General features: G+C 43.7%; 1 protein-coding gene across 5 annotated transcripts in view; it reads right to left on the reverse strand.

The window, feature by feature from the left end:
• The window catches only part of RGS6 (regulator of G protein signaling 6), a 210,572-nt gene extending 186,213 nt beyond the window's left edge, over window positions 1-24,359 (reverse strand). For 4 of the 5 annotated variants that reach the window (XR_014566293.1, XR_014566294.1, XM_083747319.1 and 1 more), the window contains exons 1-2: window positions 23,734-24,285; window positions 14,253-14,353 (exon numbers count right to left, since the gene is read on the reverse strand). Coding sequence is in view for 3 of the 5 variants with exons in the window: in XM_083747319.1 (XP_083603445.1) it covers window positions 14,253-14,327 (75 nt within the window). In the remaining 2 variants the exon portion in view is untranslated. Of the gene's footprint in view, window positions 1-14,252; window positions 14,354-23,733 lie in introns of all 5 variants that reach the window. The other variant, XM_083747320.1, reaches the window with a different exon arrangement.
• Between the last annotated feature and the right edge of the window lie 473 nt (window positions 24,360-24,832).

A 24,832-nucleotide genomic window follows, 5' to 3' on the forward strand; every position in this document is an offset into this window, starting at 1 on the left:
ATAGTATTTATGCGTTGTTTGTTTATATTGACAGCAAATGTTTAATTTTTCCCCTGTGTATTTCCTAACTCATACAAATGTCATAAAGGTACTCTGCATACATACCTTGAAAGCAACAAGTAAACCTGTTTTTCCATTTCTTTCTTTTAGCTGCAGCAAGCAGCTCTGAATAATGTATAGTTATTTGAATTGTAGGCTAGACACTCTATTTAAAAAAAAAATGTCTGGAAACAAAACCAATCTGTCCACTCTTGGCTGAAGGAAGTCAAAAGCATCATGAAAACTTCAGGGGCAGGTAATGAGGAATTACTAGACTTTCTGCAGTCTGGAAATTCACCCCAGGAAGAATTACATGCTGGACCTGTCCAACCCCTCCCACACCCAGATTTCAAAGACACCTGCTTTCTGCACTGGCGTTTAAGGTACAAATCTTAAGGCTCCAATCCTACACATATTTACCTGAGACTAAGCACCATTTAATATGCAGAGACTTCTGAGTATGTATGCATAGGTCTGTTCAGTAAATTACTTTAGTTAGAATACCTGGTCCTGCTGTGGCCAACTGAGGCAATGACGATGCCTTGCTGCTGTCATTTTTTTAATGTTAAAAGCAGAATGATAATCCGGCAACAACTCTGTTGTCCTCTACTAAATTTACTGACTGCGTCAAAAGATCTAAGTTGCCAAGACAAGCAAGAATGCACTTATCTACATAGCTTTTGATAGCTTCACAGCTGGAAGGGATTTTTAAAAGCTTTGCATTTTGTTGAAGTGGAAGCTTAGGTTTTACGAAACATACAAGAAAGAAAGAGCATAACATTAAATCTCAAAGAGCCCACAGACCTTTTGTTCTCACACATCTCATTTATCTTCGCGTTCTACTACATTTGTGTTTTCAGTCCTACACCTGAACTGCATGCTCAGGAGTGCAAGAATGGGATATCTGCTCACCTGAAGAACAAGAAGCACATCTCTGTAATTATAGGCAATGCAGTTACTGCCACATTGCCTGCCACATCCAATGAAGTTCTTATTTTCTTCATATCTCAGCTTCATCCCAAATGGGATTTTGACTGGTGCTTGAACAGCAGAACTCAGCTCCAGGGAAGACTTGTGGCATTGTTGTCTTATTACGTTTTTAATTGTATTGATTTTACATAGTTCCTAAGTCACCTTGCGGAGCCTAACTGACAGAAAGGCAAATATTTTATGTCATCCCTCTGCAAACGGTTTTGAACGCTCCAAAATAGCAGATTCTTGCTGTGTTTTTAAATTTGGAAGGAGGAGATTTTGTGATAAGTGTTCTGGTCCTAAATCAAAACCCCAAAGCACATGCTTAAGTTCTCTTTGGCTTCTTGCAAATGTTCATAGAATCACCCAGCAAAGTTTACTGAATCTGAAATCTGCCAAGGAAGGAAGGGGATTGCCAAAGGGCATTCTGGATCTGGCCCCAGAGCCACAGAGTGCATTGACAAGCGCAAGAAGAGTGCCTTGGGATATGTGCATGGTGCTTTTCTGAATCATCTGAACCAGTCTCCACATACATGGGGCTCAGGGAAGGCTAATCAGTTGTTTTGGACCTGGCCTCACGCTACAAATTAAGCTTCAAAATGTAAGAATTACATAAGATAATGCATCTCCTTCACAGCCTAGTTACCCAGGAGGAGAGGACTGCAGGTCACTTTCTGAATAGTTGCATAAGCCAGATTGCTGTAGTACTGTGGCTTGTAAAAATAATTAAATGCTTGCTAGAAGGGGAAAGGGCACTGCTCCAATAGCCCAATAAAGCAGTTGCTTAGCTAATAAAATAAAAACCACTAATGTAAACTGCTGCCAACCAATTTGTAAACTGTTAATGTTCAGTACTCCAGAGCCTGTCTGCAGCTGGCATGGTCCAGTGGAAAAAGTACGTGAGTTAGAAGCTGAAAAATCTGGTTTCAAACTCAGGCTCTGCAATTGTCTCACTTGAGTATTGATCACATTTGGCAAATTATTATCTTTATATAGATAGAAATACAATATTGTGAAATTAATTTTGGTGCATATACACATTCCTCATAGTTCCATCACATTCTCGCTGCGGCTTGGAACCAAAAAGAAAAATCATCTCCCCTGACAGGTGGTCCTGTCTGTCTGGAGTGTGCTCAGCACTCTCTCACAAAACATATATGCTTTCTCTGTCCCCACAACCCTGCACATCATAATTCTGCTACATTTTTGCTAAGCCCTGCAGTTGAGGTTTTTTAAAAAATGGAAAAAGACCCATGCATATTTCAGCACTAATCACAATTGGACAGCAATAGATCTCGTCAACAATACCACAACTCGTTACATATTACACGCATACACATTTATATTTTCGCCAGTGGTTTTTCTTTTTTAAAAAAAAGTTAACTCATGGTATGCTGCAGACTTAAAAAGAGATACAGCAGAGGAGGATAGATATCTGTATTTACAGTATTTAACACAAAGCAAAGTTACTTACTCTGTAGGTCCAGAACAGGCGGCTGCTTATTGATGAACAGAATAAAATTCAACTACATTGGAAAATAACATGCTAGAGAGTCCAACTCAATAACTGCTGGAGACAATATTTAACTCTATAAATACCAATTACTACAGTTTGTTTAACCCTGTCTCCTCAGGCTGGCTTTCTGCTCAAAAGCATGCTTCCCCCACCTCCAGCAAGCTGCAGGGGGAAAAATATACGAGTAGCTCGCTGTATCTTGTTGCCTATGAAGCGGGGGGTGGGGGGGAGAGAGAATCTGGGGAAAGACTGAGCGGGGGGGGGGGGGGAACAACCTGAAAGAAAAAATTTGGAGCAACCATCCTTCCCCTCCACTGTTTTTCTTCAGAACTGCCTTGTAGGTGGTTACTTTTGAGTAAAAAGGGAAAAAGAAAATGCTGGGATGAAACACAACTTATGATATTTTACTGTCTTTTTGGTTTCTATGGAAGCCGCCCAGAGCGGCTGGGGAGGCCCAGCCAGATGAGCGGGGTATAAATAATAAATTATTATTATTATTATTATTATTATTATTATTATTATTATTATTATTACAACAACTTATGGCTGAATAGATCATGTAGTTGGTCCCTACTTTTGTCTGCCTTTTTTTAAATCATTGTAATTTTTGGAGGCTTTAATCCAAGAGCACAGCACATCCAAGTAAATTCTAGGGGAGAGGAAGAGAGAGCTACACGTGTAGAATCAGGTCACCATCCTTCCAAAGATGAAGCCAACCAGTGTAATTTAATATTTATCTATTCTCTGGCTCATCTCCCCCTTTGTTTTAGTGTGTTGTCTTGATACAGTTCAGCAGAGGGGAGTACCAGGAAGTGAAGCTGAGCAGTTCTCTCGCCTGAACTGCTCTCTAGATAGCACTCTGATACAGAAAGAGACAGGGCTCAAGAGAATATATAAATATCTTATAAAGCATCGCAACACTCAATAATTAATTTCCAGCAAGAGGAAGCTTTTATTTCAACAATACATGGGTGCAAAAAAGAAAAAAGAGTGCTTTAATTCCACATCTGCTGCCACATTACCCCTGACCTGACCCCAAACTAAGAGAGAAAATGGAAGAGCCCCAACTTTTAAAAAAAGTGTTACTGCAGCTGAAAATATTAAATGTATTCTTTTTCTAAGCATTTATACCCCACTGTTCAGTCAGAAAAGCAGTGAGAGTGGCTTACAAATCAATAAAAACAACAGAGTCCTTTCCCTCAGGCTTAAAACATGGCACAAAAGGGGGGAAGTGATGGGGAGGGAAGAGGAAAACAAGCAAACTCTGGCATCAAATTCTTAATGCTACAACATTCTTGTAATAACCAGCTTGGACTGAAACAGCTATATGCAAAAAGTTAAAAAAAAAAAAAGCCTTGGTGGGCAAACCTTCCTTGAAGTGGCTATAAATGCAGCAAGAAGTTATTGACCTGACAGAGTAGAGTCTTGGCCTCTGGGGTCCTAGCTGGAATCTGCCAGCTTCTTGTTTCTCCTGTCATGACAGGTAGTCTCCACTAAAGCTCTGTGGTAGAGCATCTGCTTTGCAGGCAAAAGGTTCCATGTTCATTCCCTGGTATTTCTGAGTAGGCCTAGGAAATATTCCTGTATGAAATCTTGGCAGCAGCTGCTTGGACTATAAACACTAGGGAGCTAGATGAACAATGGTCTGGCTTGGTAGACAGCACCTTCTTACATTCCTAACACCAAGCCTCCTCTATTTCTGCTGTACAATCCCCTCTTGCACCACTTCTTTTTTGTCAAGCCATAGTTTGCCATTGCATCCAAACTGGAAAAACCATGGCTTGCACAACCATAGTATTCCAAATTCAGGTAGGTAGCCATGTTGGTCTGACGCAGTTGAAATATGTAAAAAACTAAACATTTTGTCCAGTAGCACCTTAGGGACCAACTAAGTTTGTTCTTGGTATAAGCTTTTGTGTGCATAGTATTCCAGTTCAACTTATAAGGCCAAACTACAGCTACAAACCTGGGAGTGCTGGTGAATGTGAGAAGGAAAAAGGAGTACGTAAACCCTGGTGCTCATTTGTGTAATTCCAAACCATGTTTCGGGTGATATATCTTAACTGAGCTATTGTAAGCGGCTGCAAGAATATTTATTTATTTCAGGGGCATTAATGCCCTACTTTTCAATCAGGGTCTCAGGGAGGCTTACATATTTAAATAAACAATAACACCATCCCTGCCCTTAGACTTGGAATCTAAAAGGACATAACCCAAAAGGAAAAAGAAGAAGATACAGCATTGTTCTGTATACCCTGCAAATAACTACTCAATATTTAGACTACCAGTCAGCCACTTAATAATTTGTTCCATGGCATGAAAAAGTCGCTGAATATACACACATCTCCTCATTTTAACTATTTCTGAGTGTGTGCCTTTCACAGAGCTTGTCTCAGAGAGCAAAGGAACAAAATGCTCATTGATTTGTAGTTAGCATCTGTTTTGTCAGCAGTAATTTGAGATTTATATACTGAATGCTGAGCTGAAGTAAAAAGCATTTCTTTGGACCGGATCCCAGTATTAGTTAAGAATACTTAATGTCAGTGATAGAGTAGTTCCCTGGGGGGAAAAAATGTTTCGCATCACAGGGATGCGGGTGGCGCTGTGGGTAAAACCTCAGCGCCTAGGACTTGCCGATCTCATGGTCGGCGGTTCGAATCCCCGCGGCGGAGTGCGCTCCCGCCGTTCGGTCCCAGCGCCTGCCAACCTAGCAGTTCGAAAGCACCCCCGGGTGCAAGTAGATAAATAGGGACCGCTTACCAGCGGGAAGGTAAACGGCTTTCCGTGTGTTGCGCTGGCTCGCCAGATGCAGCTTGTCACGCTGGCCACTAAAATCATTCAAATAAATCAATGCAAATTTGGAAAGGGTGTCAGTTTGACTTTCCAGCTCAGGCATGAAAATACCACTGGACACTGTTCAACGTACTGTTTAATTAAGCAGCAGCATCCAAAAGTCTCCCAGCCACTACATTATCCATCAGAAAGATTACAAGTAAAGTTATAGATTTCATTCCTGGCACCATCAACTATAGAGGGGGGACAGAAAGCTCTGGCATTCAAATTAGAAATACAAGTTTTGAATGCCCTCCTTCAACCACTTAGCTTCTCTTCAATAGTTAAGCTATTTCACCCATAACTGTGTCTTTCCTCTGTGTGCTATGCAGCATAATCTTATACATGTTTACAAGATCCACTGTTTTCAGAGATGCTTCCCCGCAGGTAAGTGTGCATAGGACTGCAGGCTGAAGATCTAAGCACATTACCAGGAGCAGGTCCCATTAACCACTGTGAGATTTATATATGGAGATACTAACTTGCTTTCATATAAATAACTCTGTTCTCTTCTAACAGTCTGGATTTGAGCCAAGGACGTAGGCATTAAACTATCTCCACTTACCATGTTTAAAATAAAACTATTTCCCTCATTTTAGTTTGTCAGTTTTCATTCCAAAAACATATGCACAAATCTATCAATGCTTAAAAGGTAGCCCTGCCTGCCTGCCTTACCAGGTATGCAATGGAGTGGGGAAAATTAAAATAGAATGAGAAATGGAAGAAGTCCGTGCTGCACTTCCTTCATATTCCATTTAGGAAAAAATCTCAACTACTCCTGCTCGAAACCCCTGGGGAGTCCTCATCAACCTGGCATGTCTTAATTTGAGCTTGTTTTCCAGGTCATTGGCTTCCTCTCTCGGTGCTTCTCCATTTTAAAAACTCTTACTAAAAGAAGCGCAAGATCCACCCAAAACAATTTCTCTAAATATGCAACAATTTCCAAGGAGCAGAGATGGCACTCTTGACTCACTAAGAGAAGGAACCATGACCTGACTGACATCCATGCATTATTGTCTCTCTGGAATTGTGAATATGTCACAAAGCCAAGTGCATGCCCCATGCAGGGTGCAGGGATGTGACTGGCTTATGGATCATATGCCACACTTCTCTAAAGCCTTGATGCGATGAGCAAAACATGCCCTGGCAATTTTTCTGTGTGGTTTTCACAGCACATTTTCAGAGTAACTAATCCCCCTCCCTCCCTTTCTGATTTTCACCACAAAATTTTGAGTTGAGCTGGTGTGGCATAGTGGTATTAATACAAATTATATAGGAGTTAGTAGACAGCATATAGGGACATGGTCTAAACCACTGAGCCTAGGGCTTGCCGATCGGAACGTCGGCGGTTTGAATTCCCGCGACAGGGTGAGCTCCCGTTGCTCAGTCCCAGCTTCTTCCCCCCTAGCAGTTCGAAAGCACATCAAAGTGCAAGTAGATAAATAGGTACCACTCTCTCCAGTGGGAAGGAAAACGGCATCTCCGTGCGCTGGTCTGGTTGTGCCAGAAGTGGCTTAGTCATGCTGGCCACATGACCCGGAAGCTGTACGCTAGCTCCCTTGGCCAATAAAGCGAGATGAGCACCCAACCCCAGAGTCGTCTGCAACTGGACCTTACGGTCAGGGGTACCTTTACCTTTACCTTTAGACAGCATATAGTAGATTGGGAGACCCTTTCTGATACCATGACCTAAGAGCATAAGAAGAGTCCTACTGGATCAAGCCAAAGGTCCATCTAGTCTAACATCCTGTTCTCACAGTGGCCAGCTGGATGCCTATGGGATGCCCACAGGCAGGACCCAAATGCAGCAGCACTCTCCCCACTTGCAATTTCCAGTAACTGGGATTCTGAAGCCCTGGAACGCTGCTATCAGAGGAGACAATCCTGAGCTAGGTAAACCTATGGTCTGACCCAGGACAAGGCAGCTTCCTATGTCACTTCTGGTACTGGAATTACCGTATTTTTCGCTCTATAACACGCACCCGACCATAACACACACGTAGTTTTTAGAGGAGGAAAATCCGTAGGCATGCCACCCGTAGGCATTTCCTCCATAACACGCACAGACATTTCCCCTTACTTTCTAGGAGGAAAAAAGTGAGTGTTATGGTGCAAAAAATACAGTAATTGCAGCCTGAAATTCTTTTGTTGCAACTGTGGGGTAGAAACAGAAATTCTATTCTTGGTTGAGTTGAGTTTTAGCCTTGGCGTTCTTTCACCCTCCCCAGCCATTTGATTCCAGCCGGGCACCAAGCTATTCTATGAACTCAGCACATTATTTTCCTCACCTAAGTGTGCAATGCTGGTGCAAATCCCAGCTGATCTGAAATTTCTCCATTGGCAGATTCAAAGCAGACTGCCTTATCCATCTGAAACAGCAACGGGGATTTACATAGAGTAAAACTGCCTCCTAGCTACTTTAAATCCCTCTTGGCATATTACCTCAGAATTTTGCCTTCCTCTAACCAGTTCTGATATAGCACTGTCATTAAGTCAGATAGCTCTAATCCTTCAATTTTTATATACCTTTGATTCCCCATTCACTTGCATCTTGTATCTTCTTTGCAGTGGATTTAGCCTTCAAGTCCCTAGCCCCCATATCTCATTTTTGATGTTCCTCTTCTCCTCATTGCTTAATCCTAGTAATTCCAAGGCACTCTCTTCTCTCTCTCTTCCTCACAGCACAATGCATAAACACAATTTCCCTCACACGCTCCCGTGGGGTCTATAACAGGAAATATGCACTGTCCTTCCAACTATTACTTATAGTATATATTCATTTGTCACTTATGCAGAGTGATCAGTAATTAAAAAACAGCATGAGTGCTACATGTCAAAATATTTCCCTTTTCTATTTTCATGCTGAAATTGGGAGTCTGAAGTGGGAGGATCCTGGGAGATTGCAGGGGCTGCCTCTGCAAGAAGAAACATGTTATTTTGCAATCTTTGCCGTTGTGGAAACGGCTGCTGCAATTTTTCATGAAGTTCAGAACCTGAACTGCTCATAAGAGCAGATCACTCACATCAGCAGTTGCTTAGTCACACTGGTTATCCAACTGCAGTAACTTTTAGGAGAGAAGTGATGCCCTCTAGATGCTGTTGGCCTCTCAACTCCCATCATCCCTGACCATCGGCCACAAGGGACTGACAGGACTGCAGTTGGAGTCCAACCTGGAATGAAGAAGAACTTGTGCTAATTGTACCAAACAATTGTAGACAGGAATGATCTGTACAATTCTCCTGCCTGCCTCTGAAAGCCAAACTACCCGAGAGGAACTTCATCACCAATGCAGGCGTAGTAGTAGGCAAAAAGCATCTTCCCCAAAAGTGAAGTCATGGTCTGAGGGACCTGAGCTGTGCTAGTCGCCCTCGCTGTTCGGCATGTGGCACATGCCAGGTCCCAAGAGCACAAACCCAAGTTGGTCAACAATAGGAGGAAGCTAGTGGTGGAGGGTGCTTGCCATGTTAAATTCAGCTTACCTTCCCAACCTTCCCAAAAGGTGACACAGCCTGCTTAAACCCAGCCAACCAGAAGCCAATTGCATTGAGAGTAGAGTAGGCAAGTGCCCTCAAAGGTCAAACAGATTAATTCCTACTGAACACCATATGGTAACCAGCAAAAAGCACCCTGCTGGAAGGGTGAGAGGGCAGGATGCTGAAAGAATAGAAAAGGAAGTGCTTGGGTGAGGTCTCTCCTCTATATAGGAAGCTTGCTTCCCCCTACAGGCCTAAGAAGGAATCCCTCATCTCCTCCCTTTAAGGAAAGAATCTTCCTAAAAGTGGGTGGAGTGAATTCACCCCCAACTAAAGGCTGGGAATGGCAAGATCCTAAACTTATAGGAAAGTAGATCATTCTTTGAGGTATTTTCTGACTTAAAGGCTCCAGAAACTGAACAGCACTATTTGTCAAGTGAAAAAGTTTACACACACGTGCGCACACAGGTTTTTGGTGATAACCGTAGCTTAACAGGGTTAGTTCCTCCACAGGGATGGAAAGCGAAATGCTTGCATTCTAGTTGCCATGGAGGCATCAACCAGGTGCTGCTGTCCCCAGTGTGAACTTCCCAGGGACATGAGATGGGTGGTCAAGTGGCAATTGCAGCAGTAGCAGTTATTTTCTGTATTTTTCCTCTCCTGGGGAAAAACAGTACCTTGCTTTGTGTGGTGATAGAAGATGATAGTCATCCAATACTTTCAAACTTAAACCTAATATAGCCCTCCCCCCCCCAGTCCTAAAATCACACTATAGTTAGCATGAATTTGAGGAAAGTGCTGACTAAGTCCTGTTGTGGTGCAGGCAGGCAAAGGATCATTTCACACACCTTATTTTTCTGCAACCCTTGAGGGGAGGTTAGGTAAATGGCCTCTTCATCTTCAGAAAAATTGCTAGTAGTACTGCGTTAATATATATGTCAAAGGAGAAGGTGGAGAACATGAGATCAAAGACCATTTGAAGGACTCCTCCCAGAGAGCTCCCATTTATACAAAAGCAAATTAATAACAACAACAACAACAATTTATTATTTATATCCCACCCATCTGGCTGGGTTTCCCCACTCTGGGCGGCTTCCAACAGAATATTAAAACAGGATAAAACATCAAACGTTAAAACCTTCCCTTAACAGGGCTGCCTTCAAAAAGTTCTTGACATCTGATGGGAGGGTGTTCCACAGGGTGAGTGCCACTAGCAAGAAGGCCCTCTGCCTGGTTCCCTATAACCTCGCTTCTCGCAGTGAGGGAACCGCCAGAAGGCCCTTGGCACTGGACCTCAGTGTCCAGGCTGAACAATGGGGATGGAGAAGCTCCTTCAGGTATACAGGACCGAGGCCATTAAAGAATAAGCCAACTTTCCCCAACCATCCAGATGTTTTGGACTTCAGCTCCCATCAACTCTAGGCAGCTGCTGTTGAGCAAAACATATGGATGGCACCAGGCTCAGGAAGGCTGAACTAGGCTAAGTATCTGAAGAAGTGTGCATGCACACGAAAGCTCATACCAATAACTGACTTAGTTGGTCTTTAAGGTGCTACTGGAAGGAATTTTTTTTGTTTAGGCTAAGATTATTCTTTACTGAGCCAGGAAAACATTTTTACATTCTTTGCCATAATGATGATGATGATAATTCAGAAATATTTTTAGGTTCTCCTTTCATATAAATTCATCCATGAATCCATCCACTTACAGCAAAGTCTTCTCAAGTTCTACTCAGAAGCCCCAATGAGTTCAAGGTAAGTGAGTTCGAGTTAAGACCGTGTGGCACCCTACAAATGTTGTTGGACTCTAATTCCCATCAGCCCCAGCCAACATAGACATTGGTCAAGCACGACTGGAGTTAGAATCCAAAAACAACAAGATGGCATCATGTTGACTATCTCTGCAGTATAGGATTGCAGCCTCCATTTAACGGACCTAACTTCTACGTAAATATCCATAAGCCTCTACAGCAAATAACACAAACATCACATTAATCTTAAGGGACTTAAAATGCAAGCAGTTCTTATTGGTGGGCGTGAGTTCACAGTATCCAGTGTTCTTTGGGCCAAGCCCCACAAACTGTTTATCTGCTCCTAAACAGATTAATTACTCATACTTACAACATACACACATATCATTTTAAAATACAATTTGTCCCAAATCCTTTGCCTTTTTTTTTATCGTTCCCCTGAACTCCCTCAAAATTACAAAGTTCTTCCTGGTAATGAGAGGCCAAGATTTGTTCTGTGGCCTTTTCTGCCGGATGGCACAAAAGCAGGCTTCTTTCTGGCATGACCCTCAGATCTCTTATTTTTATGAGTTTTATTGCAGGAAAGTGAAAGCCCTGGGCCATTTGGATCCGAGAAATAATACTCAAATGAGCAAAGCAATCAGTATAGCTTAGATTTCAAGGACAAGTGACAGTCATGAAAAATCAATTGATGTTCCCTCTTACTGCTTGTTTAATAAAATATTTCGCATCCTCCCCGCGTTGTTTCGAATTTGCCCATCTTCTGCCATGCTCACAGTGACAGACATGGAAAGAAGCAATAGGAGCAGAGAATGTCGCCCTATACGAAGTTACACCATTGGTCCATCTAGATCAGCACTGTGTGTGCTGACTGGCAGCAGCTCCCTAGGTTTTCTGACGGGGGTATTTCCCAGCCCCATCTGGAGATACTTGGGACTGAATTTGGGACCTTCTGCATTCCAAGCAGGTGCTCTTCCACTGGGCCCCAATACAACCCAATTCACTTCAAATGAAAGCTCTTTAACCTTTGTAGCATGTGCCTTGGGAGAGGGCATGATTCTACATACAGCAACACAACAAGAATCTGGGGGGAATGAAGAGATTACTGTCTTCAAGGTTTTCTGACCAGTCATGACTCCTAGACAGTCTGATATGGGGGTTTGTCAACGCTGGGCTACAGCTGTTGGCCATGCTTGCTGGGGTTGATGAGAATTGGACTCCAGCAACATCTGGAGAACAGCACATTTGCTTTCCCTGGTTTTATGACTCTATACAGCACATCAACAGTCCATAGCGTGGAAATAAAGATTCAGCATATGTATCTTACAAGTGGGGGGCCTGTGACCCTCTAGATGTTGTTGGACTCCGGTTCCCATCAGCCTCAGCCAGCATGGTCAATGGCCAAGGATGATGGGAACTGGAACCCAAATAGTATCTGGAGGGTCATGCATTCCTCCTCCCAGTATATATGATGCTGCCCAATATTAACACTCATTTTCAACTGCACCAGAACCTGAAATATAATCCTCTTCATACAGATTCATACTGTGTTTGTGTAAAGAAAAATTGTGCTTGACAATGGTAGCCTAATGAAACTCAGCACTTCTATCAGGATATATAGTTAAACAAGATTATTGATTCAGATTCATGTGTAAGTTCCACTTTCAGCACTGAAGAGAATTTCCTGCTATGTTTAAAGCAAGCAATTAGTTTAGTTTCTGCTTTAAAAAACAACAACTATTCTTTGTAGATGAACAAGTACTAATGTACAAATTAATGCTCTCACAGTCACATATATCTTTAAAATCTATTTCCTGAAGTATTTCTAATGCGACATTGAACGTATTGAATCAAATAATGCATTCTACATTACATTTTTTAAAAGGTTTGGATTAAGTAGTGGTAAAGCTCTTATACAAGGACTGTACTCTTTCCAGCTATACATAAAAAGGTGCAGATTGCTAGCAAGGAATCCATGGGGAAACCGCCCCGTGTCAACAGTTTAATTACCAGAGAGAAGGCTTGTTCTATCCTGACATAGTGCCTGATGTGTTAACTTGGGGGCAAGTGCTTTCAAAACATTGGCTTCCCATATGAAACCTGAAATAGAAGTCCCCGCAAAGGGATTTCTGCTATCTCATTATGGAAAGATAAAATAGCATTTACTGAAGGCTAGGCTGCATTACAGAACTTTGCTGGTAATAATAGGAAAGGTTAAAACCAACAGCTTGGTCTTCTTGACTTTTGATTGCGAGAAAGCAACCTGCAGCTGCCTTTAATAAAGGCCCGCTATGACCATGATCTCACACACAGCACAATGAGGTTTCCAGAGGGCAGAGTTCCTCTGCTTCTCCCATCCCCTGGTATGCCAACAAAGTATGCAAATTGGATATCTGATACACACACATACTGAATACAGGAGCTGTGGTGGTCTCCTTGCTGATTTCCGCTAGTCCAAATGGCAGACAGAAGTCTGTTACAGTTGATGCAGTGGCTAAAACCTCAAACAGGAACTGGAATGCACAAACCTAGAACCATTTGGCGCATTTTCCATTTCTCCCTCCCTTCCACCTCCTGGTTAAATGCTACAGCTACATTAGCACAGCAAGGCCACCTGGATGCAGCTCCAGAATGTCTACTGAGAAGTAAGTCCTACTGAAGCCAATGGGACCTACTTCAGTTTAAGTGAGCAAAGGATTGCAGGCCCATTTTATATATCACCACTTTCATGGTCATAAGGAAAAGTGCCGTTATAATATGCCCATCAATCCATTTGAACTTCTACTTTTTTCTTTATCAACTAGTAGGATATTATAGTGACATCTCTGTTAAAATGTGTGCCAAAACATTTCCAACATAGCCCCTTCTATTGAAGGAAGAGAAAATGTTTTTCGTAGAGTGACTTATACTGGCTACATGGGACTATTTTGGAACCTTCAACTTGAAGACAAATCCTTTTCATTGGCCGACTCTGGGCAGCATTCAACTAAATAGCTGTTCAGCTGCAAGCTTTAGTGCTACTGCGACAGGATCCCCCTCATGCCCTCTCCTAGTGCATGCCCTGTGCCACCCCCAAATCTGCTCTGGGAGGCTGGAGGAACTCCAAGAACAGATGTAGGGAGGGGGAGGGGGAGGAGAAGTGGAGAATATTCCATTGTGCGAGGATAAATCCTTGCACTGACAGAATGTTTTGCTTAGCACTATATTGAATACAGTCCAAAGTCAAAGTGATTTATGCCAATTAGGTTCCAATGAAGTCAGTCAAAAACTGCAGTTAGCTTGGTTGTGGCTGTCTACTGTTAAAAAAAGCAAACCAGAATACCAGTTCTACAACAGACTATTACGAAGGTGAATCTAATTCAACCTACATTCCTCGCAGTCAGTGATATCTTACGTTTCCTTTTAAATTTACAGGTAGCGTACCCAAGTACAGACAAAAACAACAGAAAACCGTTAATCTTATAGTACAAAACCTGAAGAATCCATTTGTAAAATAAGTCTGCAGTCCTATGCACACTTACCTAGGAGTAAGTCTCATTGAACTCACTGAGGTTTACTTCAAGGTAGACATGTATAGGATTATGCAGCAAGTTGTTTTTTGAAAACATGTAATCAGTCACCCAGCTCAGAAGCTGGCACAGAAGTAACGAATGCCTGTGAATGTCTTACTTTTCTGTAAACAATCATATTTGGAGAGCTCTCCTCTTGATCAGCTGTTTCCATGTCACTGGATCCCTGGGCCATTATGAACTGCCTTCTTTTCACCCAGGCTGTAAAAGGGAAGAACATTATTCAGTGGGTCACCCAGAGGAAGAAAGACAGGAAGATACATTCAAAATCAAATAATAAGCATAGATATAGAAGATGAAAAGTGTGCTCAGGAATTTTATTCCATCATATAATGCCTGAAAGGCATGAGATACAGAAATATTTTTATCACACTGATGAAATAACAGACTGGCAAACTTGAGTCTAAACATATGCTTACTGCCTTGCCAAGGGGCAAGAAGAATTTTGTTTTCTTTGGATGAGAGATCAGGTGAGACAAGGGTGTGTTTGTAGTATTTTGCTTAGTAATTTGCTTAGAAGCAAGTAATGTTGAACTTAGGCTTGGTGCTGTTGACTGGGGCTGATGGGAGCTGCCGGGCAACAAGTTGGGGAAGGCTTGATTAGTCTTGTTAAGAACAGAAGACCAGGGCTGCAGAATTAGGCCAATGCTCATCCTGCTCTTACAGTTGCCAACCAGATGCCTGTAGGAACCCTGCAAGCAGAACATGCGATGGACTCTGATAATGGGACACCATTAACAGAACCTCCTCAGGTGATCTTAAACACAGAAGTCAACATGATAGCGTATGTGACGTTTCTCCATTTCTCCTACAAAAACATCCCTGCCAATCAAAAGCTCCCTTGTCCATACCACACCTAGTGTAAGTGAGTAAAATGATGGCAATCTGTATCAAAGTATAGAACCAAAAATATGCATCTTGGGTCTTAAGAGAGCCAAAGAATGAGGCTGTAGAGCAAAAGAATAATTGCCACCAACTTGAGGAGCCTCATATCCATCAGTACAGAAGTCCAGGCATCCAGTAGCCACTGGCATCTAAGAGATTAGGTTTTTCCTCCTAAGGAGAGATCTTGCTGGCTCCAAAGTTTTGCAGAAATGATTGTGCCATTGCTCATTCACTTGCCTCTACTTGGTCAACAGTTCTTAAGGTAAACCCAGTGTCCTGACCCATCGCTATGCAATTACATTAATGCTTAGCCAAAAACGGTTTCACTTTGAAGCTTTGTATTAATACATTTTCTTTGACTTGCAAAGGGGTGGTGGAGGAGTGCCCGGGTCCATATTCATTTACTTAGCCATGGATGCTACTTCTACTGAAAGACACAATCAGGAAGTTAATTCTTTTTCCAGGAGTTGACAATACAACAGACAAATTCAACTCCATCATGACTGCATGCCTAATTAGAATGGAGAGAAGAGGAGAAAGGGAACATTTGCCATTACTTTTGCTAATAGACAATACATTAGAAAAAGCATCAGACCATGCAAAAATAAAGTCAATATTGGCAGTGTCTAAATAGTTTCATCATCATTTAGCAAGGAGATTCAAAGAACACAATCTGTTATTTTATGCCAGTGGACTGAGAGGCATCAACAAACTGCTATGCATCAAGCGTATAATAAAAATGTATTTTTAGGGGCTTAATACCCAACCAGTTTAGAACATTTCACAGTTAATGGCTATGATGAATTCCACATCTAAAAACAGAGGCCATTAAAATAAAGACATTAATATGGCAGATGAGAGTGGATGAGATTGGAAGTGTGTGCAGAGTTTTTATCTTAAAATTCAAACACACTGACCCAACTTTACTGAAACGAGCTACCCCAGAACGTAGATGAAGAAACACATTAACAATGCAGTTCTAAACTAGAAGTGTGTCCCAATGAGTTCAGTGGGGCTTACTCCCAAGTAGGTATGCATAGGATTGTAGTACAAGATGTACAACTGATAGAACATAATGCAATGCGTGCAGACAACAGCATATTCAAATGTGCATTTATTTGTCTGTAGTTCCTGATAAAGCAAGTAATATCTGCTTCTATGCCTGCACCTCCTTTTCTGGATCAGGGTGAAAAAACGGGACATAGTTTAAGATACCTTAAACCAGTGCTGAGCTAAAAAACAGAGAAGTGAACTAAAGCCCCATTTCTGGGATTGGCAGAAATGTATGGCCTGGAATAAGTCACTGTCTTTTAGCATCTGTAAAATGGGTTTCTACTATTTAGGATAACAGTACTGCAAAGATTAATACAATCAATATTGTTGAGCACTTTGCAAATTAAGAGAAGAACTACACAAGATCAGCAGTCAGCAAAAAGGAAGCACTGTGCTGATAGTGTCACAGGTCGAATCCTGTGCATGCTTCTTCCTTTGAAATAGCAGGAAAGTAAACAAGTGTTATCAGATCCCAGCAAGAGCAACATGTGAGTGAAAGCAGGTGTACATGGAAGTTTTCCCTGCTGGACAATGAACAGCACACATGCAGGTGAATTGTGTAGGTGCTGTTCCTAAAGCTGGTTCACTATAACCAGCGCTTGGAGCAAGGCACACAGTTCCCAATCCCATGTTGGGAAGAGCATGCACAGCTCCAAGCATTGATTATAACATTTCACAGGTGAAAATAGGGACCTAGTCATAATCAAATCCTTATTTTCCCATTCCAAGGATCACAGACAAGATCCCCCAGCCCAACCATCACCACACTGCTTTGCTTCACCTGCTGGTGTAAGCTAATGACCACAAAGATACACATTCCTCAGTGTATGGTTTCCCCATATATCCCTCATCTCACATATCCCTCTGCCCTTCCAGTGAAGTGAATGGAAAAGCCATTGTACGTGGAATGAATAGGACATCACTAAATTGAAGTAGTGCAGGGTTAGAGCCTTGTCCTTAAATAAATCCCCTCTTTATAACGCTCAAGACGTTGCTATGGCAGGATATTGCTTCACCAATAATCAATTTTGCATAAAACCTGTGGCTTATCTTTCATCTTATTCCTTAATCTTCTATTTATGACATCAAATTCTGTTGCTAGGGAGATGCTTACGCAGATCATTATGACTTTAGGTAGCAAGACAAATGGCTAGTTCTTTTGCACACACACCCCTCCCGAAATTAAACACACACACCACTACAGTTCTGTGCTATCAAGGGAAAACTGATTCCCAAAGGGAAGGTTGGTCATCAGTTACAGTATAAAGCTGCATAATAATGCTTATTCATGACTAAGATGAACTATTCCACTGGAAAGGCACATACCTAATTCCCAAACCCTGATGCAATTTTTTATCTGACATGACAACTTGTCACTTTAAAACAGGGCTTGAACAACGACTGATGTCGTGATTCAGATATTCTTGCAAAGATTTCTTAGCAGCAAGGAACTATGAATATTAGCTTTATGGGGGGTCTATTCAGAGTATCAATTTAAGGCCTAACAAACGTACAGCTGCGTATTTGTTGTGCGGATCATCCAGACATCTTCCTACCAGAGAGCATGGCTGACTCAGGGATAAACTGCAATATATATTTGCTGTTGGTAAAATTAGTTAATTGTTGCCTCACCCACAGGACCATCACCATTTGAAGAAGGGTGTCAAACTGAAATTGAACCTGTATGTACAAACTGAGCTGGGGGCAAAACAGGATTGAACCAGGAGGAGGAGGAGGAGGAGGAAGAGGAGAAGTATAAGTTGTTGTTGTTCAGTAATCAGATGCTCAAGAGGCTCCTTTGAAGGTGGTGAAGGACTTCTCCAGGCCGGGAGAGGCAGGCAAGAGATATGCTGTATCATTGTACTTGAGGATTGCTAGTTCTCAAATCTAGTGGAAGACAGAAGTGCCTGGCGTGCTCTGCTCCATGGGGTCACGAAGAGTCGGACACGACTAAACGACTAAACAACAACAAAAGTTCTCAAATCTCATGTATTTTGTCTCAGAGTGCAGAGTGCTTCCCTCAAATGAAGACAAAGAAAAGGTGAATCTAACTAAACTGTAGGCCATGGGTCAAAAGGCAGCAGTCCTTCATATGTTGTTGGACTACAACTCCCATCATCCCTGAACTTTGGCCACACACTGGCTATTGGTGATATGCACTGGGAGTCCAAAACATCTGGATTCCAAATGGCAAACTGGGCATCACTGAATTTTCATGCCTTGAGTTACTTCTCAGAGTATGATGTTTCCTTCATCAAAGCAAGTTCCACAAGTGAACCGCCCTGAAACCTGAGGGTTTAGGGCAGTAAGTAAGTAACTCAATCAATCAATCAATCAATCAATTAAATAAAATAAATACAGGTCAACAGTGGAGACCCCTGCTCTAACTACTCCCACATGTTCCAACTTGTGTTTTATTCCTTATTAGAAAAGTTTACATTTTTATTTGCAAATTTAGCAAGAAAAGGAGAACGGAAAAAGAGAAAAATTAAAATTAAATAAGAAAAAAGAATAAGGGGGGAAATAGTAATGATACAAATTATATACAAATAATAATTAACAGACCACCAACAGTACCTGAATCTTAAATTAAGCCCTCCAGATACTGAAATAGGTAGCCATACAAAATTGATATCAATATGAGATATGACTGAATATAGCAGGGGAAATGAGGTCCTCAGACCACTGAGTACTTATAATCTCTTAGCCACCATAAGGGCTCACAAAACCCACTTTTGTTGTCAACTTGTTAGTCCCCATACTACAGGGATATAATTTCAGAATATATGAACATCTGCCATAGCAAGGGCTTCGCCAATACAAAGCTGATGCAAGGAACAAATTCAGACTAAAAGGAATGTATCAGTGGACAAGCCCACATCAGATGCCTCAAATAGGCATTCTCAGCATTACACCTCCAACATCTATGTATGTTAGTCTTCCTATACGAAAGTTGTGGAGCCCAACATACTCAGAATATCAATTTTGGCTGAATCAATATCCATTTCAAGTCCAAGAAAACATTCTGCATAGATTCAAAAGCAATTTCCCATTGTTTAGGCTGCACAATACCTTCTAATTCCCTAAATTCTAATTGAGTTTATAGTAAACTAAATAGTTGAATATGGAAATCCAATGAAGCTAAAATCATCGGTAAAGACATCACAACAGTAACAACCAAAGGCATCTGGGACTAAAAGTGAAGGATAAAAACATGTGCTTTTAACTGGCGGCAAAAGCACTCCAGAATAGGTGGCCACCTAAATTCTTACAATAATCCTATGAAGCAGGTTGGTTTGAAGGATGAGGATTGGCCCAAGGTCAGCTTCCCAATGAACTTTCTGGACAAGTCTGGGTCTTCCCACGCAGAGACCAGCTCTAGTCTACATTGAATACACCCCACTGGCTCTTGCAGATTCTGAAAGCTTTCATGTAGGAGGCTTAGATTGCCTTTGGGCTGCTTTTGCGCTATTTATGCAGATGTCTGATCTTTCTTCATGTGGAAGAGAAAGCGGAGGAAAGACATTTAGAACAAGTAGTGGTATTCTGGCTAAAGTTACAGTTATATCAGAAATCTGCTTTAAGTCTCATGTATGAAAATGCCCTTCACTCCTTGGATGGGTGGGGGAGACAAAATAAGATCTCCCTTGCCCTGCTATACCATCCATGAATCCCTTCCATCTTATAACCTCTGCAAGATAACCTTGGAAGTCCCAGCTGAAAGGCAATAGTATACGCCCCACCCCAGTTCACAGGTAAAAAGGATGGATAGAGGAAGGAATAGCCTTGTCAAGGAGAGGAACATGTATTTTAACATTTGTTTTAAACTGATTTTAATATTTTATTTTTTAATCTTTGTAACACACCCTGGGACCTCATGGGGGTGAGCTGGTAAGAACCCTATCTATCTATCTATCTATCTATCTATCTATCTATCTGCATGTTTTTAAAGGCTTCTCCAGACTCACTTGATACAAGCCATTTCCAGCTCCTATGTATCACAGATTTTGTTGTTGCTACTGCTGCTGCCCACTTTCCCTCTTTCCCCTGAACCCATATCCTCCAGCCTTTGAAAGGACAGCCTTTAAAAGCCATGATATTCCACCCTCCACACTCATCTGCAGCCTGCGAACAGCATGGTATTGTTCTGAAATGGGACTTGTAGGATTATGCTGCAAAAGCAAAATTAAAAAAAAGGGAACACAGACGTACCCGAGTTCCCTTCCCACCTTATAAAATTATCCTTTCCAGAGGAGTATTTCTCAAATTCAGCAGTGCAATTTCAAGATAACTATTTAGAGGAAGAGAGTACTGTGATTCCCTAATGATGCTGAACGTGACTCCTTGTACGCAAGTCCCACCGGCTTCAATGGAAATTAAGTGCATACAAAAGTGTGCTTGGTACTGCAAACATAAGGATTTCTCTTTAGTCATAGCTCTGCCTTGTTGTATTTGGTTGTGCTTATTTGTTGGTTTTAAACTGCACTTGTATGCTGTGTGAGTTAATTTCACACACACTTTTATGCAGCAACCTGGTATCTTTTGAGGGTGGGCAGTCAAGAAATAATTAATTAAAATAAATAAAAGCATACACCTGCATTGTTAGGCTATATAATTTTATTTAACGAGATTAGGGAAATAATGGTGAAGTGCTCAGGCTGCATCCTTTGAATAAACTTGAAGTGGATTCTACTAAAAATGGAGAGACTTAGCAACCCGCCCTGCACAACATGGAAGCCCGCATCAAGAACGCAGCCCATGCCAGCAATGCACTGGGGGAGGGGGGGTCTGCTGATTAATTGACAACCCTGCTCTTCTAGCAGTCTCACCGTGACCTGCAAAAACAGAAGGTTTATCAAAGTCTCAGAGAGCAGGCTTCAAGCTGTGCAGGCCTGTTCTGTGCTTAGGATAAGGAAACACAGCTATTGACAGGACCGCCGCTTCCTAAGAAAAAAATCCAGCAGGCAACATGTTCAACCAACTCAACAAGCAATCAAAGCTGAGCTTTCCTTCCAAAGCCCACCTGGGCACACTAAACTGCCATCCAGGGAGCTTTAATTTTAAGGGACCACAGCCTTAAGGCTTTTGCTAGCACCTCTAATCCCCCCTGTCCAGAAACATAGGGTACCTAAGACTGCTCCACAGCTGCTTTCACACAGAGCTGGCGGGGACTTGTGTGGGACCAGCATGGCCATGCAATGCAGCTGTAAGAGCATGGCACACTCATGCGCTACTGGGAATATGGAAAGATGCCTGCACTCAGCACTCTTCCTCTCTCTGTCACCAGCCAGGTTTTGCTAGTGGCATGGGGATGAAATCGGTCTCATATCCAAGCAAGAGCCTTTGGTTTTCTTTGGAAAGATGTGCAGATAAGTAATATGCAAGTTCTCAATCACTCCATGGCAGCATATGATATTTAAATATACTTAAAGCACATACAGAGCCAAAAAGAACCATGGGGGCGGTAGTTCACAAAGCTCCCAGCACCATTAAACTACCATTCCCAATATTCTGTTTCAGGGTGGGTGCTTTATATGTCTGATGGGTATGCAGCCACAACTCAGTTATGCCATAGTACTTACTTGGCTTTAAGTGACTCTGTGCACACTATATCTCCAAAGCACATGCATGGCACACTTGTCCCCTCACAGAATTCTGGGCACTGTAGTTTATCAAGGCTGCTGGGAAATGGAACTCTGTGAGGGGTAAACTACACCACCCAGAATTCTTTGAGCGAAAGAACATGCTCTGAATGTGATTTAAGGGTATAGTGTGTACACAGCCTAAATGGAAGTATGTGTGAGTAAGTATTGCTGTCTTTTTAGTTTGTTGTTGGGGGAGGGGACTGTGCATCTACAACTCAAAGGCAAAGGCTACCCATAGCTGAAACCTCTAACCCACTGAAAATAGGCTTCTTCCAGTTCCTATCTCCCCATTCACAACATGATGCATTCCACATTAAAAGGCCTTCTTGGGGACAACTGTGAAAACCAGATTACAGCACAACCCTAGTGTGGTTTACTTGGAAGAGTCTCATCTGATCTCAGTGGGTCAGAGTTTAGGATTCCAGTCCCATCCCTAGGGCCAAACCAGCCTCAACTCCTTTGCGGAACAAAAGGAAAGTGTAAGAAGCAGCTGAAAGACTAGCAGTGCAACCCTAGGCGCATTTACTCAGAAGAAAACTATGGTTTTCCCAGTAGTGATGTATGGAAATGAGAGCTGGACCACAAAGAAGGCTGATCGCAGAAGAATTGATGCTTTTGAATTATGGTGCTGGAGGAGACTCTTGAGAGTCCCATGGACTGCAAGAAGATCAAACCAATCCATTCTGAAGGAAATCAGCCCTGAGTGCTCACTGGAAGGACAGATCCTGAAGCTGAGGCTCCAGTACCTGAGAAGAGAAGACTCCCTGGAAAAGACCCTGATGTTGGGAAAGATGGAGGGCACAAGGAGAAGGGGACGACAGAGGACGAGATGGTTGGATAGTGTTCTCGAACCTACCAGCATGAGTTTGACCAAACTGCGGGAGGCAGTGGAAGACAGGAGTGCCTGGTGTGCTCTGGTCCTTGGGGTCACGAAGAGTCGGACACGACTAAACGACTAAACAACAAAAAGCAGCTGAAAGAGGAGCAGTGCAAACCTAGGCGCATTTACTCAGAAGTAAGCACCTCTCAGTTCAACGGGGCACACTCCCAGGGAAGTAGATTCCAGCCTAAAATGCAGCAGGTCGTGTTGGGAAGACCCCCCTCGGCCCTTCCTCCCCCCAAGTACTCCGGGGCCCGGTTGCAAAACCATTTATTTGCTTTGAGTTTTAAAATCAAATCCCATTCTTCGAACATACGCGAAACTTGCGACCTCTAGCTCTGCAGGTCGCCGATTCAAGCACGACCATTTTCCAAGCGCGGTCCCCCCCCCCCCACCTCTCCCGCCCTTGGACTGCATTTGAACAGCGCGTAGCAAGACGCGACCGCCGGCGGCAAACTCCTGCTCCCAAGTTTCCTCCAAGGGTCAGGGGCAAGCGGCGCAGCAGCGAGCCAGCGCCATCCCTTGCCCAGCCCGTTGCTTAGCGATCGCCCTCCGCGCGCGCCCCCCGTGGCCCCGATTCGCAGCGCCCCGCTTAGCACGCAAACCCCGCTCCCCTCCTCTGGGCGCAAGCCCCCCGGGGAAGCCGGCGGGCGCCCGGGAAAACCAACGCTCCCCGCGCTTGAAATGAACGCGCGCACCCTCCCCAAAGCCCACGGCCCCCGCATGCAAATAGCTGCGCTCCGAATGGAACGCCGCGCCGAGGGCGCGTTTACAACGGCGACGCCCGCGATCCAGTGCGTCTCCTGCAACTCATTTGCATCCCTAGAATAACAAAAGGGGGAAGGCAAGGGGGCCGCGAAGCTGCTTCATCCGAATCCCGCTGCTCCTCCTTTTCGCACCCGTTGCACAAAAGGGAGTAGCACACGCACTGTTTGGGGCTGGGGTTAAGGAACCGAAGAACCGATTTAATGAGTTCCCGTGTCCCTTTAACGTGGGAAAGCGAGGTGGGGGTCATGCATTGCTAGGCATCGTTGCCCCACAAAGCTTTGTGGGGGTTTTTTGATGGGGGGAGAGGGGTGAAGAAACGAGGACGTTGCGCAAGGGCGATCGTAATTTACCTTAGCAACCAAGGATCTGCTGTGGGTCGCCTTCGGCTTTTAAATTTCCCCTGGGCGGCAGGGAGCAGCCTGATTCATGTTGAAGCCGAAGTAGCGGGCGGGGTGGGGGGAGAGGCGGGTTAAAGGAGAGGCGGCTTCCCCGGGGATCTGGGTCTCTCTTTCTCCCGCCCGCCTTTCAGGGGATCTTAGACGCCGTCGTCTTCAGGAGGGCGCCTGCCGGCTGCCAAAGGGGTCGCGGGAGGGCTGGCAGCGCCGCTGGCGAAGGTGGACCCGGGAGAAGCGGCGGAGCCCAGCTCAACATGCTCGGCGGCTCACGCCTCCCGTCGCTGCATTCCCCCTCCGCGCGCGCCGCCTTCTCGCTCGCCTTCCCCGCGGCTCTGGCACACGCTCTTCTTCGCCCTCGCCGTCTTGCTTCCAGGCCGGGCAGTGGCGGGGAGACCAGCCCAGCGGCGGCGGCGGAGGAGGAGGAGAAGAAGCCACCCCGGCAGAGCCGAGGGAGGAGATGTGGACGGAGAAGGAAAAACAGAGGCTCCAAGTCCCAGGTTTGTCCCTTGCGAGCCAGCGGGCTGGCGGGAGTAGCAGCAGCGCCCGCTGCAGGCTGCGGGCGGAACTGCAGCCTCGTTTCCAAAGGCTCTGAAGGCCTTATAGAGAGAGCGCGCAGTCCGCCCGACCGCCCCCAGGGAGGTGCAGCAGAAAACCCCCCAGCAAGTTTGTTTGTTTGTTTGTTTGTTTTGTTTGTTGTTTTGCTTAATGTACCTGAATTAATGTCAGGGCGGTGCACATTTTAAATCGCCGGTACAATGCTAACATCTCCCCCAAATCCACACTACTATATTATTAAAAAAACAAACACCCGTTTCACATCAATACAACAAAATTGAGAGGAATAATGAAGACAGCCCAGGTGGTTGACACAATCGCTCTTGAGCGTCATCTCCTCTCCCTCTGTGCCTGCCATGGTCCGAGAATAATGAACCAGTAAGGGAGATGGCATAAACACGTGAAAGAAAACTCTCAAATACAAGCAAACGCAAGTGTGTGCCCACTGTCAAGCCTGGTCTGAGGCCGTGAATGCAGCAAAAAAGTGTTTTCTCTCTGC

The sequence above is a fragment of the Podarcis gaigeae genome (assembly GCF_964106915.1).
Source record: "Podarcis gaigeae genome assembly, chromosome: 1".
Taxonomy (NCBI): Eukaryota; Metazoa; Chordata; class Lepidosauria; order Squamata; family Lacertidae; genus Podarcis; species Podarcis gaigeae.